This window comes from Colletotrichum orchidophilum (genome assembly GCF_001831195.1).
Source record: "Colletotrichum orchidophilum strain IMI 309357 chromosome Unknown Scaffold_80.1, whole genome shotgun sequence".
Lineage (NCBI taxonomy): Eukaryota > Fungi > Ascomycota > Sordariomycetes > Glomerellales > Glomerellaceae > Colletotrichum > Colletotrichum orchidophilum.
This window is the reverse complement of record NW_019173036.1, coordinates 1-23,587: the sequence shown is the minus strand read 5'-3', so window position 1 is coordinate 23,587 and position 23,587 is coordinate 1. Positions and strand designations below refer to the sequence as shown.

The 23,587-nt window shown below is 55.4% G+C and overlaps 8 protein-coding genes across 8 annotated transcripts; 2 read left to right on the top strand and 6 right to left on the bottom strand.

Moving 5' to 3' along the window:
- Nucleotides 1–3: 3 nt before the first annotated feature.
- CORC01_09033 (uncharacterized protein) lies at nt 4–1,090 on the top strand (the record flags this gene model as incomplete). The annotated part of the gene is made up of 3 exons (XM_022620663.1): nt 4–277; nt 340–396; nt 480–1,090. The coding sequence occupies 3 exons, from the start codon at nt 4–6 to the stop codon at nt 1,088–1,090; spliced, it is 942 nt and encodes a 313-aa protein (XP_022472762.1).
- A 365-nt stretch (nt 1,091–1,455) lies between these two features.
- On the bottom strand, nt 1,456–1,844 carry CORC01_09032 (uncharacterized protein; the record flags this gene model as incomplete). The annotated part of the gene is made up of 2 exons (XM_022620662.1): nt 1,456–1,704; nt 1,815–1,844. The coding sequence occupies 2 exons, from the start codon at nt 1,842–1,844 to the stop codon at nt 1,456–1,458; spliced, it is 279 nt and encodes a 92-aa protein (XP_022472761.1).
- A 636-nt stretch (nt 1,845–2,480) lies between these two features.
- On the bottom strand, nt 2,481–4,421 carry CORC01_09031 (uncharacterized protein; the record flags this gene model as incomplete). The annotated part of the gene is made up of 1 exon (XM_022620661.1): nt 2,481–4,421. The coding sequence occupies one exon, from the start codon at nt 4,419–4,421 to the stop codon at nt 2,481–2,483; it is 1,941 nt and encodes a 646-aa protein (XP_022472760.1).
- Nucleotides 4,422–9,013: 4,592 nt separating this feature from the next.
- Nucleotides 9,014–12,418, bottom strand: CORC01_09030 (uncharacterized protein; the record flags this gene model as incomplete). The annotated part of the gene is made up of 7 exons (XM_022620660.1): nt 9,014–9,405; nt 9,468–9,806; nt 9,863–9,906; nt 9,963–10,153; nt 10,214–10,616; nt 10,676–11,520; nt 11,576–12,418. The coding sequence occupies 7 exons, from the start codon at nt 12,416–12,418 to the stop codon at nt 9,014–9,016; spliced, it is 3,057 nt and encodes a 1,018-aa protein (XP_022472759.1).
- A 1,469-nt stretch (nt 12,419–13,887) lies between these two features.
- Nucleotides 13,888–14,880, top strand: CORC01_09029 (cleavage and polyadenylation specificity factor subunit 5; the record flags this gene model as incomplete). Its single annotated transcript, XM_022620659.1, has 2 exons — nt 13,888–14,425; nt 14,600–14,880. 2 exons carry the CDS (start codon nt 13,888–13,890, stop codon nt 14,878–14,880), a joined length of 819 nt encoding a protein of 272 aa, XP_022472758.1.
- A 231-nt stretch (nt 14,881–15,111) lies between these two features.
- On the bottom strand, nt 15,112–15,894 carry CORC01_09028 (uncharacterized protein; the record flags this gene model as incomplete). The annotated part of the gene is made up of 3 exons (XM_022620658.1): nt 15,112–15,210; nt 15,267–15,329; nt 15,385–15,894. 3 exons carry the CDS (start codon nt 15,892–15,894, stop codon nt 15,112–15,114), a joined length of 672 nt encoding a protein of 223 aa, XP_022472757.1.
- Nucleotides 15,895–16,682: 788 nt separating this feature from the next.
- On the bottom strand, nt 16,683–17,364 carry CORC01_09027 (zinc-finger domain-containing protein; the record flags this gene model as incomplete). Its single annotated transcript, XM_022620657.1, has 3 exons — nt 16,683–16,745; nt 16,840–17,007; nt 17,092–17,364. 3 exons carry the CDS (start codon nt 17,362–17,364, stop codon nt 16,683–16,685), a joined length of 504 nt encoding a protein of 167 aa, XP_022472756.1.
- A 1,023-nt stretch (nt 17,365–18,387) lies between these two features.
- On the bottom strand, nt 18,388–23,474 carry CORC01_09026 (ubiquitin carboxyl-terminal hydrolase; the record flags this gene model as incomplete). The annotated part of the gene is made up of 5 exons (XM_022620656.1): nt 18,388–19,190; nt 19,253–20,006; nt 20,068–20,640; nt 20,695–22,781; nt 22,844–23,474. Coding segments are annotated over 5 exons (4,848 nt in total), but the record flags the coding sequence as incomplete, so codon positions are not given.
- Between the last annotated feature and the right edge of the window lie 113 nt (nt 23,475–23,587).

Below are 23,587 nucleotides of genomic sequence, written 5' to 3'. Positions count from 1 at the left end.
ATCATGCGCCCGTTCACATCCGGCCCCGTCCGGACCATCGCATCGCGCATCGTCGCCGCCGCTACCCCAATCCCCGTCCCGAGAACTCGAGCTCAGCCCACCACCACCACCACCACCACTTTCTGCTGCCAATGCCTGCGTCCGCTCTCGACGACGCCCGCCGTGCTGAGCGGGCACAACAAGTGGTCCAAGATCAAGCACAAAAAGGGCGCCGCCGACGCGCAGAAGAACAACATGCGCAGCCAGCACTCAAAGACGATTGCCCTTTACTCTAGGCGTGCGTTTCCTGTGATATCCTCGGCTTCGTCGCATCCCGCAAGCTTACGAATCTCTTCGCAGTACACGGAACCGAGAACAATCCACAGCTAGTCACGGCAGTCGCGAACGCGAAGAAAGGTATCTGATTTGCAAGCACCTATATGCACGCAACCCCATGAGGACACCCAACAGCTGACCTCGACGCTCCTCAACCAAACTAGACGGCGTACCCAAAGCCGTAATCGACTCCGCCATCGCACGTGGCCAAGGCCGCTCCGCCTCAGGCGCCTCCCTCGAGTCCCTAACCCTCGAAGCGATCCTCCCACCCGGCGTCGCCCTCATTATCGAAGTCGAGACCGAGAGCAAAGCCCGCTCTCTACAAGACCTCAAAGTGCTCGTCAAGAAACACAAGGGCATCGCCAACGCCGCCACCTTCTTCTTCACCCGCTTAGGCCGGGTCGTCTTTGCTGCGAAAGAAGGCGGCCCCGGCATCGACGACATCATGGACGACGCCATCGAGTGCGGTGCCGAGGACCTTGAGGCCGACGAGGAAGGCAACCTCGTCGTCTGGACGCAGCCCAACATGACCAACGCCGTCGCCAACGGCGTGGGGCCGAAATTCGAGCTCGAGCTGCTCAGCTCCGAGATCATCTGGTCCGCCAACGAGGATACCAAGGTCAAAATCGACGAGGGGCTCGAGGCGACGACGCTGACCGAGCTCTTGGCTGCGCTGCAGGAGTTCCCCGAGGTGCAGGCCGTGTACGGCAATCCCACGAGAGGAAACATCCCCGAGCAGGTGTGGTCCGGCATCGAGGAGAATCTCGACTCCTAAAATGGTGAAATACACACCCGAGCAACGGGTGTCTTGAGGTACATTGCTGTAGGATACCATATTTTGTACAACAGGTAAAAACACATAATACAAGCCGTGATAGAGGGGCGATGTCTGGGGTCACCCGAGAATCCGAATCAACCCCCAGGAATAGAATCCGTCCCTCCCAAAACTCCGCGTGATTTGCATGACGATTTCCCAAGCCAAGCACATTCTTCTTTTGACCGCCAAAACGCCTTTATGATACAGCGCATCTCCCCCGACTTCTCGTACGACATCCTCTCAAGAGGTTAAGTCCTGACGTGCTGGGGACTAAACTAGTGATAGCCCTTCATCGCCGCACAGTGACAACCGTTCGTATGACTTTATGACTGCTCCGCATTCGAGGGTGGGTTCTGCGCGGCCTGCGCGGCCTCCCTCTCCCTCTTGATCTCGTCAAAGGCACGCTGCCTCTTGGCGAGACGAATGTACTCGGACTTGATCTCGTCGCGGTCAAAGGGGATCTTGTGGGAGTGCTCGGCCTTGGGCCAGAATTCGGGCACTGCGAAGCGGTTGTCGAGGTTGGTGCCAAAGTAGTACATGACACCGATCGGGAACATGACATACATGCCAAACTTTTGGTGGTGTCGGCGCAATGTCAGTCATTTTCGTCCCACGGAGGGGGGGGGGAGTTCTGCAATTGAAAACGGTATTACTGTAGACTTAAAAAAATCATGGATCCTACCTTGAAAACTTCGAGGTTGAGGCCGCCCATTGTGATTGTCTTGCGCTGGCTTTTTGGTTAAGGTTGTTGTGTTGTGCAATTGAAGTCGATGACGAATAGTAAGTGGTTGGACGATTTGAAGGGCGATGGATGGGAGCTCTTTGCCTAGCAGCGGCACCACTGAGAATCACCTGCAACGGGATTGGAAGCGCCGGGATTGGGCGGGAGATCCGGAGACTCGGCGCAGGTTTTTTCCACATGCTCCGGGCTTTGGTGTGGGTCCCAACGCCCGATCTGACAGAGCCCGAAAAGGAACATCAACGCCGCAAGCTCAGTGTAGGCTGGGATTACATTCACATTTCTTCATCCATAGATCTAGCAGCGCAGGTCCCCTCGTACACAAACTCTCTCTCTTTCAATGGCCCGTGGGCCTTGACTTCGTTGTTTATAAACTACCATGATGCAGGTATGCCACGTCCCAATGATGACTTTGCCGCCGGCCAAGGCCTTCCAAACCGTCCTGCCAAAGGCCTCGGCATGCCTCATCCTCCCAGTTGCCCAGCCATTATGCATCTAAACGCCGAAGCATAGTCTATGTACAGACTTCCGGAACTCTACAATTGGCCCATGCCCGTAACATATACATAAACAGGAGAAAGGGTGATTTAGCGCTGTAACGCGTCGCACTCACTGCGGTCGCTGCGCTGCCGCCCGTCTCTGGCTCTGTGCTTCCTCCATCATCATTCGTTCCATCAAACTTCGAGGGGTCCCCGAGAACAATGACTGCCCAACACTGGCACGATAACTGCTGAGATCTCCGTCGTCAACGCCGCTGCGTCCGTCCAGTCCTCCGATAAAGCTGCTGACATCGCCGAGCGAGGCTGCCTGTTGATATACGTCGGGATTCTTAACAACGGGCATAATGACAGGACGACCTCTGAAAGATCCAACCGAGCCTGAAATAAGATGTGCCGGAATCGCTGGCTCTACTGGTTTCGGAATTGACACAGCAGGCGAAGTCGAGTACAAGGTCTGGGTGACTGGCTCATTCGACGGAGCGTCCTCGTCCTCATCCTCATCCTCATCCTCTTCTTCTTCTTCTTCCTCCTCTTCCTGTATTGGAGCTGGTCGGGACCGAGGCTTTGGCGGCGCACTGAGCCCTTCGAAATGGAACATGTCCTCATCATCATCCTCCTCGGCCCCATCGCTTTGTGTCACCAACTTATCCTCCTCGTGCGACACAGACTCATCTCGGATAGGACTATAAGGCGCAGTGACCGTTCTTGTCGGTGAGCGTGATAACGGTGAAAGAATCGCTTTCTTGTTGGCAAAGGATTTCGGCTTTGCCATGGCAAGGAAGCCGTCGTCTGAGGAGCTGCCGTCACTGTCATCATCATCATCATTCCTCCGACTGTCTCTCTCTGGGGAAACAGGACGCAACGGTTCCGGGGCTCGTTTGCGCTCCACTAGAGTTATTTTTGGTGGTGATTGAGGTTTCAGGGTTGGGCCGACACTGCTGCTCGTTTGCAATGACGTCTCTGAATCTGATGTAGCCATACTTCCATTCTCCTTATCTTGAGCTTCGGCATTTACAACAGTCCAAACCGTGTTGGCATCCAAAGGAGCTCGGGAGAGAGCGCGGAGTGCTTGTGAAGAAGAGACTTTCTTTGGCGGCGGACCGCTGTCCTCGTCTGGGCCCAGCAAGGATTCGACACTCATTGACTCATCTTCCGACGGAGGGGGTGACCTCGAGTTGGCAAGGGTGTGCGACTGTACCAAGGACGGCTCTGATGACTGGGGCGAGGCTGTAGGCAGCACTTCGCCTCCCTCGAACTCGAAGCGCACTCGCCTGGGGCTGGCGGGTGGCTTGATTCCGCTCGAGCTTCTTCGGAGGGCACTACGGCGCACCTTGGATTCACTCTGCTCCGAAGCTCCGGAAGAAGTCGTGTCGTCAGTCGCCCGGCGCTCGTGGTTCGGCCTCTCGGGAGTTTGGGTCGCAGCAACCGACAGCTTGATCGCAGGCTGCTCCTGAGCCTGTCCGGACTTGCGACGACCCATATCGTCTTGAGTAGCAGCAGGGTTTGGAATTGACGAGAGGATTGGTGACTGGTTTGCTGCTGGTGCAGGCGACTCGTGTGAGCTGTCCAGCAGGGGCAGATAGCTTGGGGTGAAGAGACCGTGAAAACCCCTATCCCTTTCCCGGTCATAAACACTGTCGGGAGAGGTTAGGGTAGCAGTGCCGGCATGGGGAAGGACGGATGGGGGAGTGGACTTGGGCGACGGCGGCGGAGGTTCGCGGGGGTTGCCGGGGTTGTTGTGGAGTCTGGCGAGGTTTTCGGTGTCTTCGGTGGACGGCGGTGGAGGCGTTGAGTCAGGCAGGTCTCGCAGGGGACTTGTGAGACTCTGACTGAGGGCAGGACGCAGAGCTGGGTAGTTGTCGAAGGAAGCGGCAACTCGGCGATCAACCTCGGCTGAAGTGTGTTGTGGGATGTTTTGGAGCAGTTGGTGGGAGTATCTATGGAACTCGGTGGCCATGTCTTGGCGGTAGGCTGCAACCTTGTGGTCGAGGTCGGCTAGCTTCTGATGCAGGTCTCCGATGAGCCTCGTCGCATCGTCCATGTCGACCATGTCGCTCAAGGCCGGCAGAGGCAGCAACACGGAGAGTGCCAGTGACAGCGGTAGCGGCGACTAGGGGAGAGACCGATGGGCGGACGAGGGCCAGGAATCGGGGCGTGGAGGTGGGCCAATGGGTTCCTGGGCGTGGGCATGACGCAAGGCGTCTGGGACGAAGGGGCAGGCCGTCGCGGCGAAATGGTCCGCGGCGTCCAATGTTTGTTCGGGATGGGCGATTTACGGTTGCGGCCAGACCACCGGCACAGGCGCACAGGCGCACAGGCGCAAAGGTTGTCGACAGAGACACACGGGGGTGGGCAGCGGCGGGAGGAGAGAAAGAGGTTCGGGTTGCAGTTGAACGCGTTTGGGGAATGTTTCTCTCTGTGTGCGAATGTGTGTGTGTGTGTGTGTGTGTGTGTGTGCTTGTGTGCTTGTGTGTGTCTCTCTTCCCCGCGGAGAGATGATCAATGGAAGTCGGGGGCCAGGGGAGGGGTGTGTGGATTGTGGCCTCGAACCAGGCCCGAATTTGAGGTTAAAAAAAGAAGATTAGATAAAAGAAAATAGCCAGGAGCGGACGAGACAACAACCTGCACTGGACAAGTTGGACAGGACAATCCAAGCGAGACCAAAAGGTAAGACAGAATGGAGAACGCGGTGCCCTGCGGGAGTTGGTGCAGAAAGACACGAGATGAATTGTGCGTCGGGTGTATGTTGTGGGTGTGTGGTCGGTCCAAGTGGCCGATGTGAAATGTGCATTGTGCGATGTGGGTTGATTATTTCGGGCGGTGCAGGACCGGGACCGCAAATCTCAAAGTAGCTCTGCGCCGGCCGTGGCAGGAATATGTACTTGAGAGGCCTAGAACATCCTTCAAGATGGTGTCCCCGATCCCCGCTGTCTGGACTTTGGGTCGGGTCGGATGCGTGGTTCACTATCGAAGAAAAGACGTGGGACTTGGCCTTTGGGAGGTTCCGCCCATCTGTCTCCCCCCCAGTGCTTCCCCCCTTCTCTGTGCAATGGAAAGCCAAATGGAATCTCGGGGTTGGCGGCAGGTCGGTACGTACCGGCATTGCCAAGCAGACAGGGTTGACTCAGGTGGCCCCCCCGCCCCTTGCCCTCCTTCGTCCCTTCCCCCCTCCAAGACTCTGTGACTCCATCCTGAAAAGAGTCAAGCCTCGCTCCGGTCCCTCGAGTGTTAAGGGCTTAAAACTGAGAAGGCTGTCTGCCAAGGGTTGCTTTTTCCTCGGTGCTTTCGGTGAGCGCGGATCCTGGGCCATATCGCCTTCCAATTCCAGCGTGTGATTGCCAGGCGCACATTTATCGACATGCAATCCTGCATGGGGGTCACCGGCCAGGGTACTTGTGCATCTACAACTACAGCCATAGCATCGAGAGCAACTGCATAACAACAGCAATAGCAATAGCAATAGAAATAGCAACAGCGACAAATACCGTACCTGCCGCGCCTCAATCATGGCATACGTCCGGTAATCAAGGCGGTGACGGTCTGCGCCTGCCGCACTATTATGCAATGTTATCCCACGCCTCGTTCGACGCTCGACGCTCGACGCTCGACGCTCGACGCTCGACGCTCGACTTTGGCCAGACGTTGGACGCCCCATGTCGTTCGGGTATCAACGGTGTTCTCTTCACCGAACAATACATCGAATTGCTTCTTGAAGACGGGCACGTGGCTATTCACCCCCAGAACATGTCTAATTTGATCATTGCTTTTTCACCTTTCTCTTCTCGAACCATGCAACTTGGGAGTCGGAACCCAGCAGGTAGTGGCCCGCAACTCGATCGAGGCCGAATGCCTAGACCAAGTCCATCAATTCCATCCACCGTCGGCCACCCCGTCCCGTGCTCACTTCAGTCAATTTCCCTGAGACTCACATGCATCTGGAAAGCTCTTCATGTGCTTCTCACTCAGTTGGTCAGGCCATGAACAGACTGTCTTCACTTGTTCCGCTGGCTCTCTGTCCTCGCTGCGTACGGGCTCTATGAATAATCACATTAGGTAGGTTTTCCAAGAGTTCGAACCCCCCAAAAGCCGCCGATCTCCGTTCAGCAGCAGACTTCCACTGCTCCACGCTCCATGCTCCACAATGGCACTGCGCTGGCAATATCATTGGCACCCTGACCCGACATTCCGTCAAGAAGGGCCAAAAACTCAACTCAGCCTCCAGCCTGGCAGGCACTGTTGCAACGATTGCTGCAACCCTCGAGCTAGCAATCGATCTCTGCACCCAACAATGCCTGTCTCATGGAACACTCACAAACCTGTAGTTAATCGCATCCCCCTACGGATACTGCCCGTCGTGGGTTGCGGGCATGGATGGCGGTCATGAACTGCGGGTCGTTCCATGACACCTACGCGCGCTTACAGGTCACCCTCTTGAGACGGCCGCTCACAAACACAAATCGGAGGTTGCCGAACTGCTCCAGCAAACCTATTATGCAGTATCGCCGAGAACGATTCCTTTAGGCTCTAGCTTTCGCTGATAACGCAGGGTCTGTTTTGGATGAAGATCTGCTTGACTACCTACCTACCTTACCTCTCGGATGAGAAGCCACGCAACCCCCCTCCCCCCTCCCCCCCCTTCCAAGAGAAAGACGAGCAAGGTTAAGACTCATTGCACAAGCATTGGCAGCTACACCGCGCGTTGCACGGATACAACGCGAAAGGCGAGGGGTATCTCAACGTCAGAGGTCCTCGCCAAAGGAGACCCCACGACGGACAAGGTCGTCAGCATGGATGGGGTGGGAAGCAAAGAATTTGACTTTCCGACATACTTTCCCAGACGCCTCCGCCCGCAGATAAGGTGGCATTCTTTGGCGACGTGGTGGGCTGCTCTGCCCAGGTTCGTTGGCGAGCAAGTGGTGCCAAGTGTTGCTTTGGGCGAGGGAGCCTCCCACGTCGAACCCCCCCGTGCCTCCCCCTCTCCCCCCGCCGGACCTTGACCTCCTTTCCCTGACCGAGTCCGGCTCTTTGGGTGTCACGCGGCCGTCACCCCCCCGCGGCGCATGACTGGCCGCCCCCTCTCACCGGTCCCGGAACCCCGTGACCTCTCCACGGGGACAAGACGGGCTCCACGGGTCACGGGATCCCCAAAGCTGAAAGAAACTTCTTGCTTTTCGTTCGGCCCGCTTGCGCAACACGTTCGCCTTGCTTTCGGGCAGATTGATGACTCGCATTCTCAGCAGTGGTCCACCCTCCCACCCCTGGACTTGCAATTTATTTCACGCAGATAGTGATGCAATGCTCTTTCGCTTAACCAGCGTTGCGGTGTCACCTACGGATTATCAACAAGCAGTGCGCATTGCACGTCGAGGGGCGAAGGAGGGCGGTAATGGCCATGCCTTGGCTACACCGAGAATGCCAGTTTAATGTCCGATTGCAACATCCCAGTGGCGGGTGCTTATGGCGGTGCCATTTGTGGTGAGAGAACTTGCGAGTCGACACCCAATGGGAAAGCCCACGCCACACAACAACGTCGGGGACAGCCAACCACAGAGACCAAAAACTCCCAGTGCCGGTGTGAGCAGTCATGTTTTCTCCTTTGGCCAGCCCGTTCTGTTGGTCTGTAAGCTGTACACAACCGTCCCGTCTCGCCTGCCACAGCCCTTACCCTTTAAAAAAAAAAAAAAAAAAAAAAACCCCCCCCCTCCCCCCACCCCCCCTCCCCGCGGGCGGCCAGCCGCCCCCCCCCCCCCCCCCCCCCGCCCCCCCCCCCCCCCCCCCCCCCCCCTAAAAAAAAAAAAAAAAAAAAAAGTCCCGTCGGCGTGTTCTAGACCGGGGAGTTTTTTTTGTACTGGACGCCGCTCTCCCGCTGTCAACGCTGCACGGTGCGGTCATACTGACGGGCCTTCCGTGTGCTACCTACCTTACGTGCCGCACGCCGCGCCAACGGTTTTGTCTGCAAGGGTTATCCGGGGACACAGCCTCTACGGACGCCGGCGCTCGGAGCCGACCGTGTCTCTTGGGTGCTCTGGTCACTGGTGGAATGGTTGGTGAGCTTGCTTGAAAAGAAGACACTCTATAGATGAGGAGAAGGTCTATTAAATTGCCGTGTGCCTGTCTGTCCAAAAATTGGGCTTCGCACAGTGGCGTCTGGTATAAGATGGAGGAGGCGTGGGTAGATACACCAAGCGTTCCTGCGTGCTCACATAAGAAGTAGATGAATTGTCGACGACAGACTGCTGGCTGCTGAGGTGGATGAAGGTGGCGAAAAGTGATGAAACGGAACCTACGGCTTGGTCTAGAAGAGCTCGCATTGTAAGTGGTCGCTGCTCATCTTGAGCTGCTGGCGATTGAGGAGCAACTGCTCTTTGCCAAAATGGTGATCTTTTCAACGTACGTCCTTCCTCGCCACTGCGTTATGTTTTCCTTAATAATCCATTCATTTCCTATCAGAATCCTAACTCAATGCCCAATCGAGCGGTTTCCTCATAGCCATTTGTCATCATCATACCACAACCTGAAGTGCTATGATGCAGGAGCTAGTATCATCAAGCAACAAGTCTGAGTATCCATAGCCCGTCACTCCGGAAGTGCCACGAGAAGTATTCCTAAATCACAACCGAATTAAAATCCCCTATCCCATCATCAATCACTCATGCCTTCATCGGGCTGGTACTCGTCGTCGCTACCATCACCCACGTCAAGCTCAAGGTCGATCGGCTCGGGGGTGGCGGCCTCTTCCTTGGCGGGAGTGAGGGCGACAATCAGGTTCTTGTAAAAGTCGCGGAGCACAGGGCTCAGCACCTTTCGGGCGCGATTGTCGGCCTTGGAAGCCACCTCTCCAATCAGACCGACGTAGTCCTCCTGCATGGTGTTCACAATGCTCTTGGTGTCGTCGCGGATCGTCTTCTCGAGGGTCGTGAGCATGTCGTTGACGGCCTTCTCTACATCTCCGGCGGCGTTCTTGAACATACTATCCTTCTGCGATTCGACATGAGTCTTCATGCGGTCTTTCATGAGGATGAAAGATCCGGTTCCTTGGGGGTTTGGACTTGTTTAGCCGTCTGCGTCTACACCCTCAAGGGATTGCGGTACTCACCTTTGAAGTCGACGCAATCGTCATAAGCTACCCGCATGGCCCGCTGGACGACGGGGCCGAAGAGACGATTGGCGTCCTTTTGGGCGTTCTGGATCAACTTCTGATGCTTCTTGGCGGTATGGGCGAGCTTCTCCTTCTGAGCGGCCAGAATAACAACGAGAAATCCGTTCACCAAGTCGTTATTCTCGACGAGAAACCGGCGATCTTTCATGCGCTCATGGAAGGAGTCGATCAGATGCTTGGTAGAACTGGCAAGTGCCAAAATTTTATCAGGCAAGCGGCTGTTGAAGGCCAAGTCCCATTCCTGGGCAGTAAAGTTCTTCATGGGCTTGAGAAGATCTACTACGTGTTAGAGGTCCTCCATGCAGGCGCAAGTCGTGGAGCGCAGAACTCACCCTCATTGAAGTCACGGAGGCCCGCTGCACCCTTGAAGGTACCACTGCTCTACGTTAGAGTCACGTCCTCTCACTCAGGATATCGCGAGAAAACACTTACAAGCGACGGCAGGTGGCCTTGTATGTGCCGTAGCGAAGACCTCCGGCGTCGTGCTTCGCGCCCCAACCTTCAGCAGTAGACACGGCCTTCTCAGAGGCTTTCGCGGCACCCTTGCTGGTTTTCTTCAGGACATTCTTCCCAACGACTGCCTTGCAATCTTCCATGCACTTTGTAACAGCTTCACCGAGTGCCTTGGGACACAGTCAGCTGCATTCTCATGTCTCATGATGTGATCGTTTTCGCGGACGTACCTTTCCCAGCTTGGTCAGAGCAGTTCCCAAGCTCTTGGTTTCCTGCTTCTTCTCATTATCAGAAAGCTTAAGGTTAGCGGCGTCTCCCGCCAAAAAGAGATCCAGCGCTCCCAGCAGACGGCAAATCTCGCTGAGATGGTGGCGAAAGTGGCTGGCCTGGATGGTCGCGGCCAGCTCAAGGGTGTGGCCACGAAGGCCCGGAACTCCAGTATCATCGAGGGAAGTGAAGCCCACAACACGATGGTCTTTTTTCATGCGACCTCGCAACTGCTGGTAGCCGCGGCTGCTGATGCAGAAGACGGGCAAGTGTTTGCCGATTTCCTCGTAGTCGGGGTTCTCCACCTCGACCTGCTGGCGAGTTCTGATTTCTTGCTGCTGCTCAGCCAGAAGTTCTTCATCGAACCTAAATACACAACCTTGTCAGTCATTCCCTGTCCATAGAATGGCAATGCAAATACATACTCCTTCAAACCAAACGCAAAGTCCTCCTTGATCGCCTCGCGAGAGTACTCATTACGGCCTTGAATGCAAGTTCGGTACATGTTGATCTTGATAGCCGAACGCTGCTTGCTAATATCCTTGATGTCCTTCTTGATCTGAGCCATCTGTCTGGTTACTTGACGCTTCTCCTCACGAGCAGTCTTCTTGGACGCTTTGAGTTCCTCAAGTTTTTTGAGCGTCTCTGCGGCTGACAAAGGCTCGGGTCCGTCCCCGTCATCATCATTGTTGGACTCATCGGCGTCGAGATCCGAGTCATCGGTGCTTTCCTCCGTGTCACTTAGATCAGACTCTTTCTTTACCTTCTTAGTCATTGCAGGTCCTATTGTGGGGCGAGGCTGGGACCGCTTCCGCTTGCGAGGAGACTCCATTGGAGCAAAGGTCATCTGTCCCTTCGAAACTTGCTTGTGAAGTCCATTCCAAGTATCGTAATCGTAGCTGATGCTGCTGTACTTCTCTTGGGCGCTCACTTTCTGGACCTCGAGAGTTTTCAGCTCGTTCTTCTTGCGCTCAATTTCAACTTCCATTGCGTCCTTTCGGTCCTGCTCTTTCGCCATGACATCCACTAAGCCAAGACTCGGGGCTGCCTCATCCAGAGCAATGTCGTCTGCTTTGGTACAGATGAAGGTGATGTTGTTGTAAGCACCGTCGTACTTCAATTGCTGTTTGAAGTGGTCACCCATGAGGGTCTTGGCCGTTTTGTCATCGACCGCACGGGTGATGGGTGCGACCACCCACAGTCTCGAACACTCCTTGACATACTTTGCGGCGACGGCAGCACGGGTAGCGTTCGAGTCGCGTCCTCCAGGCTATTCTGATGTTAGATGAAATGAAAAGTCAACGTAGTAGCCTCTAATTACGTACCAGATCCACAATAACCACGCCGGTCGATACGACCTCTGACTTCAGGAACACACGAACGACCTTGATGAGGGGCCAATACGCCATCTCCAGCTCCTGAGGCTCAGCATTCTCAACTCCTGTGCCGGACTTGTTGCGCTTCTCCTCCGAGTCCACGAAAGCCTGGATCTTGGTGTAGAAAGGACCGCATTCGGCTTCTTCCACAACCTTGGTCTTTCCAATCACCTCTCGCACCTTTGTGAAGTTTGCAAGAACAGCAGGGTCGATGTCTCTGAGCTGCTGATCAGTATGCTTTGGGTAGACAGACTTCAAGATCGAATATGCGATTCCAGCATCGCTGTCCGCATTTCTGATATCCGAAGAAAGCTTGCCGTCGTGGTCAAGGATATCGCGGTGGAGGGCGATGACCTCGGTCGTCCATTCAGCCTGGGTAATGAACTCAATTTCGGCTCGATACTTGTTCCTCGGATTATCGGAGTCATTCCACGAAATCTCCGTGATGACAGCTGTGCAGGCCCGCATGCAGTTGGTCGGAACAACTCTTTCCTCATCCAACACAGCATTGATGAGGGAGCTCTTGCCAGATCCGGTATCTCCCAGAACGCCGATGACAAACCGAGGCATCTTGTACTCGCTCTGGAGCTTTTCAACATTCTCACGCCACTGCTTGGCGCGCTTGAGATCCGAGATGTTGATCAAGGCTGAGCGGATATTGCCTAGGAGGTGGGTTGTCTTGGAGTTCACCTCTCGAAGCTTTGTAGCGTCCATGCTCGTCTTGGCCTCGTCGAGCTTCTTGTGAGCCATGGCGCTCATGGAGATCGCAGCATGATCATCATTCTCCTCCATCGTCGCCGCTTGCTGGTACAACACTTGATTTTTGATGATGGCGGTGCTGATGTAAAACTTCGGTTAATTCAACAAGCAATGGGAACTAAAAATAAAATGAGCAAGGTATGGTGCAGATGAGGATTCCTCAGGAGCCTTTGTCCGAAGAATTTAGGGGGAAGCTCAAAATGTGTCTCGTGATGTTTGTTGAAGGGAATCTTGATGTAGACCTGGGGTGTGACGAGAGAGGAGGAAATTTCATGATCCAGGGCGTGATTTATTCTGAGAATTTTGACAAGAGGGGAAAAATGAGAGAGGTAAGGGAAATGTTTGATCTCAGTAATGCCACCGAGAACAGAACTTCCTGTCTCCTTTGCTGGTCCTTGTCAGAGTAGGATGTAACTTACCAAGCTGGAGCAGCGGAACCCCGTCGCAAATGCTGAAAATATGAAGCCTTCTGTGTGAGCGTCGAAATCTAGGATTGATGTGTGGAAGCTAGGTGAGACTGCAATTCCTGCGGTGGATGAAGATGGGGAAGAAGTTTGGCGGTGGCCAGTGTGGGAGGATAATTAGAAAGGCTGGGAACTTCCAGAGGCGAGAGCTCCTTCCTCAAACGAAATAAGTAGAAGTAAGCCAGGCGCTACTGCCTACTTGGTTTTGGAAACTGACAGAAGGCGTGTCTGTCTGCTGTGTGCTCTGCCTCAAGGCGTGATGAACCATTGCCCTGAATGGACTTTTTCCCTCAAAGTTCCATGTAGACTTTGAAGCTGGACGATTCTCTTTTGAACATGATCTAGTGGTACCATTTAGAAGACCTGTGAGTGCACCTAGGCTTTATTCCTTTATTCTATGATCCTCAGTAGTGCATCGTTCACTGATATTAATCACGGCTGTAGAGAGCCATTTTAAGGGAGTAAATACTACCTCCAGTCCATGGTGTCATAGATAATAGACATGGGGAAGGAGAACATAGAGGGGTAAGAACAGGCGTAGTTTATTGAGATAGTAATGATAGTGTATGAGCCGCCGTTTTGCCATCTGTTTTGATTTTCTCGAGAAGCTGCGAATTGTCAATCGTATGACTTATGCAACGCGCCTCTTCCAAAATAAACTTGACCTTTAGGATAGAGACTCGAAAGAGACACGATTGTAGAATGATTGTGCTTCACGATGTAAGGCGAGATATGTCGTTGGACTTAGGCCGCTCACCTCGGTGAAGAGGGTCCATAGGGTGGGGCCGGGCCACCAGGGGTCCAAGCTTTACCGCCTTCCGCATTCGCCCTTCTATGCCTCTTGGTCGAATCGTGGAAGCTTGAACACCTCCGTGCTTTAGCTCAGCTTCCCCCAGCCCTGTCCAACGCGCCCTCTTCCAAAGCCCGAACCTGGTATCAGCTGCAAAACTTCCCTACGAGCCATTCCCGCCATCAAACGCATCCCACGAAAGAGAACAAAGGAAGAAAACAAGAAGACGAGAGAGAAATACAACAATAATGTCGACAATCACGACCACGGCCCTGCAATCGGGCCACGCGCCCATCATCCCCCTCTCCTTCAACTCGAACCAGCCCGACACGATCCGCCTGTACCCGCTGTCCAACTACACTTTCGGCGTCAAGGAGACCCAGCCCGAAGAGGACCCCTCCGTCATCGCCCGCCTCAAGCGCCTCGAGGAGCACTACACCCAGCACGGCATGCGCCGCACCTGCGAGGGCATCCTCGTCTGCCACGAGCACAACCACCCGCACATCCTCATGCTCCAGATCGCAAACGCCTTTTTCAAGCTCCCCGGCGACTACCTCCGCCCCGAGGACGACGAGGTCGAGGGCTTCAAGGCCCGCCTCGACGAGCGCCTCGCCCCCGTCGGCCGCATCGGCGAGGGCGAGGAGCCGGCCGACTGGCAGGTCGGCGACTGCCTGGCGCAGTGGTGGCGTCCCAACTTTGAGACCTTCATGTACCCCTTTGTCCCGGCGCATGTCACTCGGCCAAAGGAATGCAAGAAGCTCTACTTTATCCAGTTGCCCAAGAGCAGTACGTTACGAAACCCCCCCCCCCCCCCCCCCCCCCCCCCCCCCCCCCCCACCCCCCCCCCCCCCACCCCACCCCCCCCCCCGCCCCCCCCCCCCCCCCCCCCCCCGAGCACAGTTGTCGCGCCGAAACGAAATCTTGGCTAACCTTTTTGCTTCCCTTTCCCAACAACAACAGAAGTGCTTAGTGTCCCCAAGAACATGAAGCTCCTCGCAGTCCCCCTGTTTGAGCTCTACGACAACACCGCGCGATACGGACCGCAGCTCTCCGCGATTCCCCACCTCCTCAGCAGATACAACTTTGAGTTCGTCGACGACAACGGCAACATCGTCGCTGCTACACCCGGCGCCAGCGCACCGGAAGGCTACGTCCCGAGGATCAAGGTGTTGGCGAGCGGGGATGATACGGATATGCAAGAGGCCAAGGGGGAGGAGGATGAGCACGGCGAGCAGCAGTAAACGTTGCGGATCGGCGACGGCGGGAGACTTCTCACGAAATGGGATCGGGGCGAGGCGTTTTGGCGTAGGTCACAAAAGTGCCATAAGTAGACCGGTGGGACTGTACAATAGGTTTGACTCTACATTTGCATCGATACCGTATAGAATGGTATTCTCAGTTTCAAAGGGGAATCGGTGATTTTTTTTTACTCTTCTTTTTCTTTCTATCTGTATAAACGTCCGGGGGGAAACTCACGCCTTGGGCTCTCCCTGGATAGTGGCCACGAGGCGGCGCTGGTGCTTGCTGGCCCTGAACTCCAGGTACCAAATTCCTTGCCAGGTGCCGGTGGCCTAGGTGATGTAAGTGAGCTGGGACTCTGGCATCCGACCGCCTGCGTTTGACTTACCAGCTTACCATCCTTGATCGGGATAGTAACACTCGCGCCGACGAGGGCGCTCTTGATGTGAGCCTAGATAGACGACGTCAGCCACTACAACAGCAACGCAGGACAAGCCAAAACTCACCGGCATGTCATCAGGACCCTCGGCGCTGTGACGGTACAGCTCCTGGCCCTTGGGGCCGGCCTCGGGAGCGATGCGGTCCAGCGCGTCGCTCATGTCGGCGCGGACGTCGTCGTCCCAGTTCTCGTTGAGACTGAGGGCGCAGCTCGTGTGCTGCACGAACAAGTGCAGGATGCCGACCTTGTAGTTCTTGAGCTCGGGCAGCGCGCCAACAATCTCGTCGGTGATGAGGTACGAGCCGCGCGAGCGAGCGGGCAGCGTGAGCTGCTTCTGGAACCAGGAGCCCGTCATTGTCGGTGCGGATGAGAGAGTTGGCGGTGGTGGTGGGGTATGACGTGGGGTTGTCGCCTTTGAGCTACTGCTACTTGTCGAGAATGCGTATCCAAGGGCCGTGAGGGGTAAGTTCCAGAGAAAATGAAATAGGTTCGGAAAGAGGCAGATGATGATGAAGCAGAGGATGAGCAGGGTCGTTGTCTGCGAGGTCTGGTTGCGGTTGTGAGGTGTCGGAGACATGTTTGCTGGTTGACTTGGAGGTGAAATTGATGCGGGCGCGGTCCCCAATCTGGTGGGGCAGGTTCGATGGATAAGTGAGGTCAGATGAGTTGCGGAAGCAGCAGATTGGACAATTCTTGACGTACGCAAAGGATGCGAGAGTAACATGACCTCGGTCGGACCCGTGAAATCACACGGCATGTTAGCTTGGATAATACTTGCTGCCTTTTGGGCTTGATTCGGTGGGAGGCTCAATTTTGTGTAATACCCCGTGTCACAAATATTCAACGCCAGCAGAACCTCGAGGTGCATTTCTTGGTACTTTTGAAGCCAGTGCTCACAGCACGATGACGAATCTCAATTGTGTCACAGCGCGCTGTCCAGTAAATCGGTATCGGCGAACCTTTCCACATCTGCATCCAATTCCTAAGCGGTCTCAACGATCATATTCTCATCTCCAAGCCATTGCCACAAACGAATATATTTTCAAAGACGTAGGGCAGCATATCAGATGGCGGGCTGGACACAATCAGTGCCACTTAGCCTCGGTGCTCCAGGCATTTCGATGGTGACTTCCGTCTGCACACATCAAATCCGCCAGCTTCACTACTCAGACTCTGCTCGTCTTTGGAAAAAATGTGTGAAATTGGTTTATCCGAAGCAACTGATCCTGCTATATCTACACAACACGGCCTGCCAGCCGCACAGCGCACCAAGCTTCGACGCTCTCTTTTCGTCATTCGTCCCAATGCTGCTGCACCTTCTGCTGCTCTAAAAACTCTCGTTCACCGTCCACGACTTGGATGTCTCTATGCGAGGGGGTACGACGTCTCGGGGAGGGATTCGAGGTGCTTGCGGTGGTGCTCGTTGGCCTGGATTCAATTCAATTAGCTCAATGCTCGACTGCACGCACCATGACTCCGATCCAGTAATATAGATGGCGGGGAACGTATGGGAAGCACATACAAAAGGAAGGCCGCAGTAGTTGCAGCTGGAAATCTCCGGCTTGTCCGTGTTGATATAGATTCTAGGGTGGCCAGAGGGGCCGCCACCGCCGTCACATGCAACGACGCGCTGGTGAGTCCACCGGACAGGCTCCTTGTGAATGAGCTCAATTGCTGAGTGAGGTTGTGGCTGCGCGAGCGAATATGTCAGCCCCAGAGTTTCATCCCAGTCACTTTTTCATGTCGGCAAAGTGCTGCTGGTCTCGGGTCTCACCTGGAGGGAGAAGTCGGTCTGTTCGAACCGCGGGCCAGTCATGGCATCGGCGCGGGGCTTCTGGCTGCGTGACCAGATCAGCGACCTGTTGGGCGCCTGGCCGACGGTCTCGGGGACGGCGTTATCGGCGACCTGGGGCGTCGCGGCCTCGTTCTTCTCGACGACGGCGGGTCTCTCGGTCGTGCGGACCGTCGTCGACACTGTAAAAGGTCTCGAGGCAATGCGGAGCTGCCGCGACAGGGCGCCCGTCGCTCGTCTGGATGCCGACAACATGGCTGTGCTGGCTCAATTGGGAGAGGAATTGGTTCGGGTTCGAAGGGGGGGGGGGGGGGGGGGGGGGGGGGGGGCGGTGGGGGGGGGGGGGGCGGCGGTGGGGGGGGGGGGGGGGGGGTGGCGGGGGGGGGAGGGTAGGGTGCGGGGGGGGGGGGGGGGGGGGGGGGGGTCGGTCGATTCCGGTCCTGGTTTCAACCAGATTGATCGGGTTTCTGGGAATAGCTTGGAGTTCCTAGAGCAATTGATTACACCTGCTGTCATTCGTCGGGAAGAATTGATGCCCCGTCGACCGGATTGGAGACCCACCCATGGAGCACGGACGGAATGTCTGGCCAGTTACGCTGTGTGCTGCAATCCATTGACAACAGGTACCCTAGAATACGGACTCTGACCAACCAAGTTCCTGGGTCTTGGACGAGGAACTATAATATTCAAGTGAGAATTGGTCATTCATGTTAGCAACCATCTTGATTAAATCACTCGTTTCAGGTCTTCTCTTCTCTTCAACAGACGTAAGCTCCAATTGATGGAGCCTCGCTCATACGATCTGTGTCCGTGATCAACGAACACCACAATAACGGCAACCACTCAAAAACATCAGTCACAAGAAGACATCATTCACGTTCAAGATGCATAGCCAGTTGTTACGAATGTGCTATATCCTCTTATAGCGTAACGTAATAATCAAAAGTCATACACACGTGCCGTCATGCAACCGATACTCCAACAAAACCAACGAGGCCATGAAAGACTAGCCTCGTATATGCCAGGGCATGAGGGGGACTCTATCTCTATTTACGCCTCATTGTATCCTTTTTGCTTTTGTTTTGTGTAATGTCTCCTTCCCTTCATGAACCAACCCCCTGGTAATTGTTCATGAACCCGTGAGCACATTTGCTGCGCTCTCGTCTTGGTATATGTCCAGGCGTCTCTTCGTTCCCTTTGCGATGCCGAAGCGGACAACACGCCTTTTTTCCGTAATCACAAAAACTCGCAGCATCATAGCAGGTCCATCGACAGGAACTACTGTGACCGACTAGGCTGTTGCTGCGGCTCCGCCTCGTCATCAAGATGGATCTCTGCTGCCTCTGTGGACGCGGCATCGTCACCAGCAGCCGGCACAGAAATGACCTCGGTATTGTTCTGACGGGCCCAGGCGGCGTTCTGGATCTCCGAGAGGCCGACCTGAGCGCCAAAGTCGGGCGGCGGAGGCGCCTCGTCATTGACAGTCTCGTAATCTCCCATGGTCTCATCGAACTGCATGTCAGCATCGTTGCCGGTTTCGCGCTCGTCTGAAGAGTCGGGTTGAGCATCGTCGCTGCCGTAGCCGTCCAGACCAAGAGAGTTGTTCGTTCCATCAGCGGAGTCCAAAGAGTTCCAGTTCCAGCCCTGCGTGGCCGAGAACGCAGTCGCTCCTCCAGTGTAGTCAGTCATGCCGATGCCCTCATCCTCTATGCTATTTTGTATGTTGTCGCTACCAACATTGGTGCTGGAGCTACCCTCATATGGAGGCAGCTCATCCTCTGCGCTGGGGTTGGCCGTGGACATTGTGTTACTAGCCAAACCACGATTTCCGCGCGGGTGAGTTGCTTCGGCTCCGATCCCAAGTCTCGACGATCCAGTTAGGGAGGAGCCCCCGACGAGACGTTGATCTTCCCCCGAATCGGTGTCCTCTTCATCGTCATCTTCTCCATCCTTGTCGAACTTGTCGAAGATCTCCTTGAAGCGAGGGCCGCCCAGGGGGCCCTCGGACCGACGCCGGTAGAAGAGCAGGTAGGCAGCTCTGGTAACGACGCTCTCGGGCGAGGTCTTGGTGGCCGAGGTATCTAGGAAACGTTGAGCACCATGTCTGGGGGTGAGATTTTCTCGTTTTCGAGGTTGGACTTACCATTGTAGTTGTACCACTGGCCGTCAACAAAGTTTCGTCCGTAAGCAGTGTAGTGACCACCGCCGAGACCACCAAAGTGATCGTCAACCGCGATGAGGTCGTAGATTTCTTCCTTGCCCGTCTCCTGGCAGAGAACGCGCTTGTGAAGGTCAAGGCCCTCGATGGGAAAGTCGACCAAAACGTCAAGCTTGTCGCGGCGCCAGCCAGCACTGCTAAACCGCTTCAGATGAACAACTAGAATGTCCGGCGTCTTCCAGAGGTCGAACTTCTTGCTAGCGCGTCGATGCTCCTTGCAGCGTGGACAATACCACATATCCTGCTCAGACAACACTTCGGCCTTCTCAAACTCGTCCAAGCACTCCTCAAGGGTGATACCCTGCTTCTTCCGAGCCAGCCTCGACTTACGCTTCTGCTTCAAGATTGGGTCCTCGAGAACCTCCACTTCGGTAAAGGTCTTTGAGCCGCGGTTGTCGTCGGTGTCGCGCAATGACTCCTTGCCAAAGACTAAGTCCCAAGTTTCTTCGGACCAATCGACGACAATGCCCTCATCCAGACGTACGAGCGGACCACCGCGAACGTCGTCCTCAGGCGACGGCTGAGGCTCAACATCAACCACGTGGAAAGACTGCTCCTTGCTGTTCCGCACGTCTCTGTTGCGACGCTTACCGCCCCTCTTTCCGTAGGTCTTGTTGCCCTTGTTATTCTTTCGACGAGCTCCACCGACCTTGTGGTTACCTCTTCCTCGACTCATAGGCTGCGTATCATTAGCTTCCACCTCTTCATATGGTATCATTTTGCCCACTAGAGACACGTACCTTGATCACGCGAACGGGCTCGTCCTCTTCCGACTCGTCCGCCATGCGAGTCTGCTCCTCGATGGACTGCGGGGTAGTCTCTTCGCTGACGCTATCATGCTCGCTATCCGCACCGTTGGTGGAGCCAGGACTGTTGGAATCCTCGTTAGGGATCTCCGGGGCGCGGGATGACAGGGGACGGAAATTCTTATTGTCGTCTACCGTGTTCCAGCCCGTGGGCATCCCGTAATCAGTAGTCTCGTGAAAGTAGCTGAGGTCGAACAGGTTCTGGAGATGAGGCGGAAGATACTCCTTGGAATCCGCCCACTTCGGACGACGAGTGTTGAACTGCTTCAGGGTCCGCCGCTCAGTTTGCTGTTGCTCGCCTGCGCCGACAGATACGTTCACCAAGTCATCCTCGCCTTCGACTGAGTTGGAGCCAACCTTACTGTCTCCTGACGAATCAGCATCGGACTGGGACGTGATAACCATGTCTGCATCCGTGCTGCCGTCGGTTTCCTCAAATTCAGACCAGGTAGAGAACGATGCAACCTTTTCCAGAACCTTGCGACGAATGGCATCTTCACTGCGGGACTGTAATGCTATTAGTATCACACACAAACGTCACAAAACTGGCGCCGAGCTTACCTCATCGGGCGTGAGAACAATGAAGTGAGGAGGCGACGCAATATCATCTCCCCTCATTCGGAAGTTATTGCCCGTCTTCTTGCGGTGAAGCACAGTGACCACCATCCGCTCAGTACGAGGGTCAACCCATGGCTCATCGCTGATCTCCAGCATCGAGCTGGGTGTTCCCATCTTCTTCTGCTTGGGAGGGAAGTTTGTCGGAGACGATTCCAGCTCATGGAAAGCAGGAATGTCGTTTGACTGAATCTCCTCCGAGACCGAGGTGTGGTCGGCGTAGACCTTGAAGAATTTGCCCTTGAACTCCTCTGCTCCGAGCAACAACTCCACAGGCACACCAGTCTTGTCCGAAAGGACCTTCTTCAACAACTCCATGGTGCTGTGCTTCGACAACTCAACCTCGAATTGCACAGGCGCATCGTTGAGTGGGTAAAACTTGACAGGCCGGCTCCACATGTCCTCCATAGGCAGCGGCAGTGTAAGGTTGTTGAACGGGTCGAAAGTGATGCTGATCTTATCGCACATCGGGCACTTAAGAGTCGACTTGTATAAACCGGTGAAGAGGTCTGCGACAACGGAGTCATCGCGCTTCCGAGTGATGTCCCACACCTCCTCGGCCATCTTGCGAATGGCCTCCTCGTTGCCAATCATGTCATCCGTAGAGTCCGGCTTCTCAATATAAGGCTTCTTCTGAATACGGCTGAGATCCTCTTGCAAAGCGTCGAGGAGGAAGCCGAGGAATTCTTGGGTATCTTGTTGACCCCAGCCCTGGAAAGTGGCGCGAGCGCGACCGACCGTGTTTTTGAAGTCGCGAGGGCTGACAGCGCCTCTCGACTCGTTGTAAATCTCCTTTAGGAGTCCACCATAAGCCATGGCCACCTGTCCTTTGTAGCCGAGAGGGTTGCCCTTGTTGAGTTCCTCCTTGTACTTATCTGTCAAGAAGTACTTTGTCAACTCCTCAACGCTGCGAACACATTGCAGAGCCGAATTCATGTAACAGGTGTTGCCGAGATTCTGAAGACCGACGGCGCCCAAACCGCGGCCAGGCTTCTTCTTCTGCTGGGTTCGGCCTCTAGTAACGGGTCCCTGGGGAGCAGGGCTGCTTCTTCCGCTGCTGGTGGCCTTGCCTGGAGCGGTGAGGCTCGTGGCAGAACCTCTGGACGCCAGGACCTTGTCGTTCTTGCCTCCCTTGAAGTAGTTCGAAACCCACGTAGTCTTGGCGAGCTCTTCGTCAATGACAAGAGTCATGTCCTGCATCAGTCCGTAGACAGAGAGGGGAGAGTTGCCGTTGTAGTTGGGGTTGGCAGTGTTATCCACGGCAGGCACCACCTGTCGGTCTCCGCCGTTGACCTTTGTAAAGTTGTGCACTTCCACGAGCATATGCTGCCAGGGGTCCGAAGAGCTCTCACCGTCCTTGTCCGGATTTGGCGAGTCGGGTGGTGTAAGGGCCGATCGGGGCGATGACTCTTGCACCGCAGGCTTCTGGGCGAGCTGCCAGACGCGCATCTTCTGGTCTAGAGACACGCCTGCGAGCTCCTTGAGCTCCTTGTAGAACGGGTTGTAAGGTGTAGTCGCACTCCGGACTAGGACGATGGGCTCCTTGCTCTTGAGCTTGTCGTCAATCTTAATAGGGCTCGACATGGACCAGAGTCTGTGAATCGTGAAGACGGGGGGATTCAGCTCGAACATGATGTTCTTCTCGCTCGTTGAGTCCGGCGCCGCGTTGATAGCACTGCGCACAATGGGCTTCTGTCCGTCGCCGACACCATACCACTCCGAGACGAGCGTCCAGGCGTCTTCCGGGAAGAGCTCGCACTCCTCCATGCCCGTACCAGGCTTCATCCGGACAAAGTCGTCACCATTGGGCTGCGGCAGGACCTCGAGAATGAGATCTGAATTGTCCACAGGACCCAGCGGCTCGTTTGTCGTCTCTTTCTTGGCAAACTTGGGGTCTCCGCCAAGCGCCAAAGCCTTTTCCACCCATGATCTCGACACGACGTATGCGACATCGCCTGTTTTCGGGGGTTCGTCGTTGAAGGCCTTGAGAAGGGTCTGGATGGTCTTGATCTGATCTTCGAGAGGGGGGAGATCTACCGGAAAACCTTGGTCAGCTAACAGCCATTTACAGTCCCACAGCCGTAGATACTCGTACCCTTATCATTGCGTGTGCCGGATGCTCCCTTTGCAACATTATCGGGCAGATCGACACTCATAGCCCTGGGCAAGTGAGTGTTGGAGAAAGTCGGGGCAGACTCGGCATCCCCGGCGGACTGCTGCTGCTGGGTGGAGGCCATCTCGATATCCTCCTCCTTCATACTGACGTCGGCGTCGGGATCCATGCTGGAGGCTCTTCTTTTCAAGGGAGAGGAAGAACGCTGGTGAGGGTTGGCATCACTGGTCATGATGGCGCGGCGAGAAACGTTGAAGGGAGACCGGCTTCTGGCTGAATGGGACGTCAGCGCAGTGCCAGTCTCGTTGCCAGAAATGTCGCCTCCTCGGTCGCTGTCAATGGATAGGTCGGCAACACCACAGGGTGATGAGGCTGCTGTGCTTGAAGCGTACTCGGCAGAGGCGAGGAAGCCAGTCTGCAGGCGCGCAGGTAGGCTTGATGCTGGATTAGAATCGCCTCGAAGGTATGTAGGGGTCGACAGGCCGTCGGTGGAGTTGGCAGAGAAGGAGAAGGCAGGATCGTCGTTTGGCTCGCACGACGGCAGGACGGTGTCGGGAGAGGATGGGTAAGATGTGTCGTCGTTGCGCGTCTGATTGCGTCCGCTGGAGCGGGCGGCTCATTGCGCTCCTCGGCATCATCCAAGTCCCTCTCGGTCTGACTCTCTACGGCTCGCCCAAGTGGACTTTCGTCATCTTCTCCCTATGGCTAGCCTTCCTGTTACTCGTC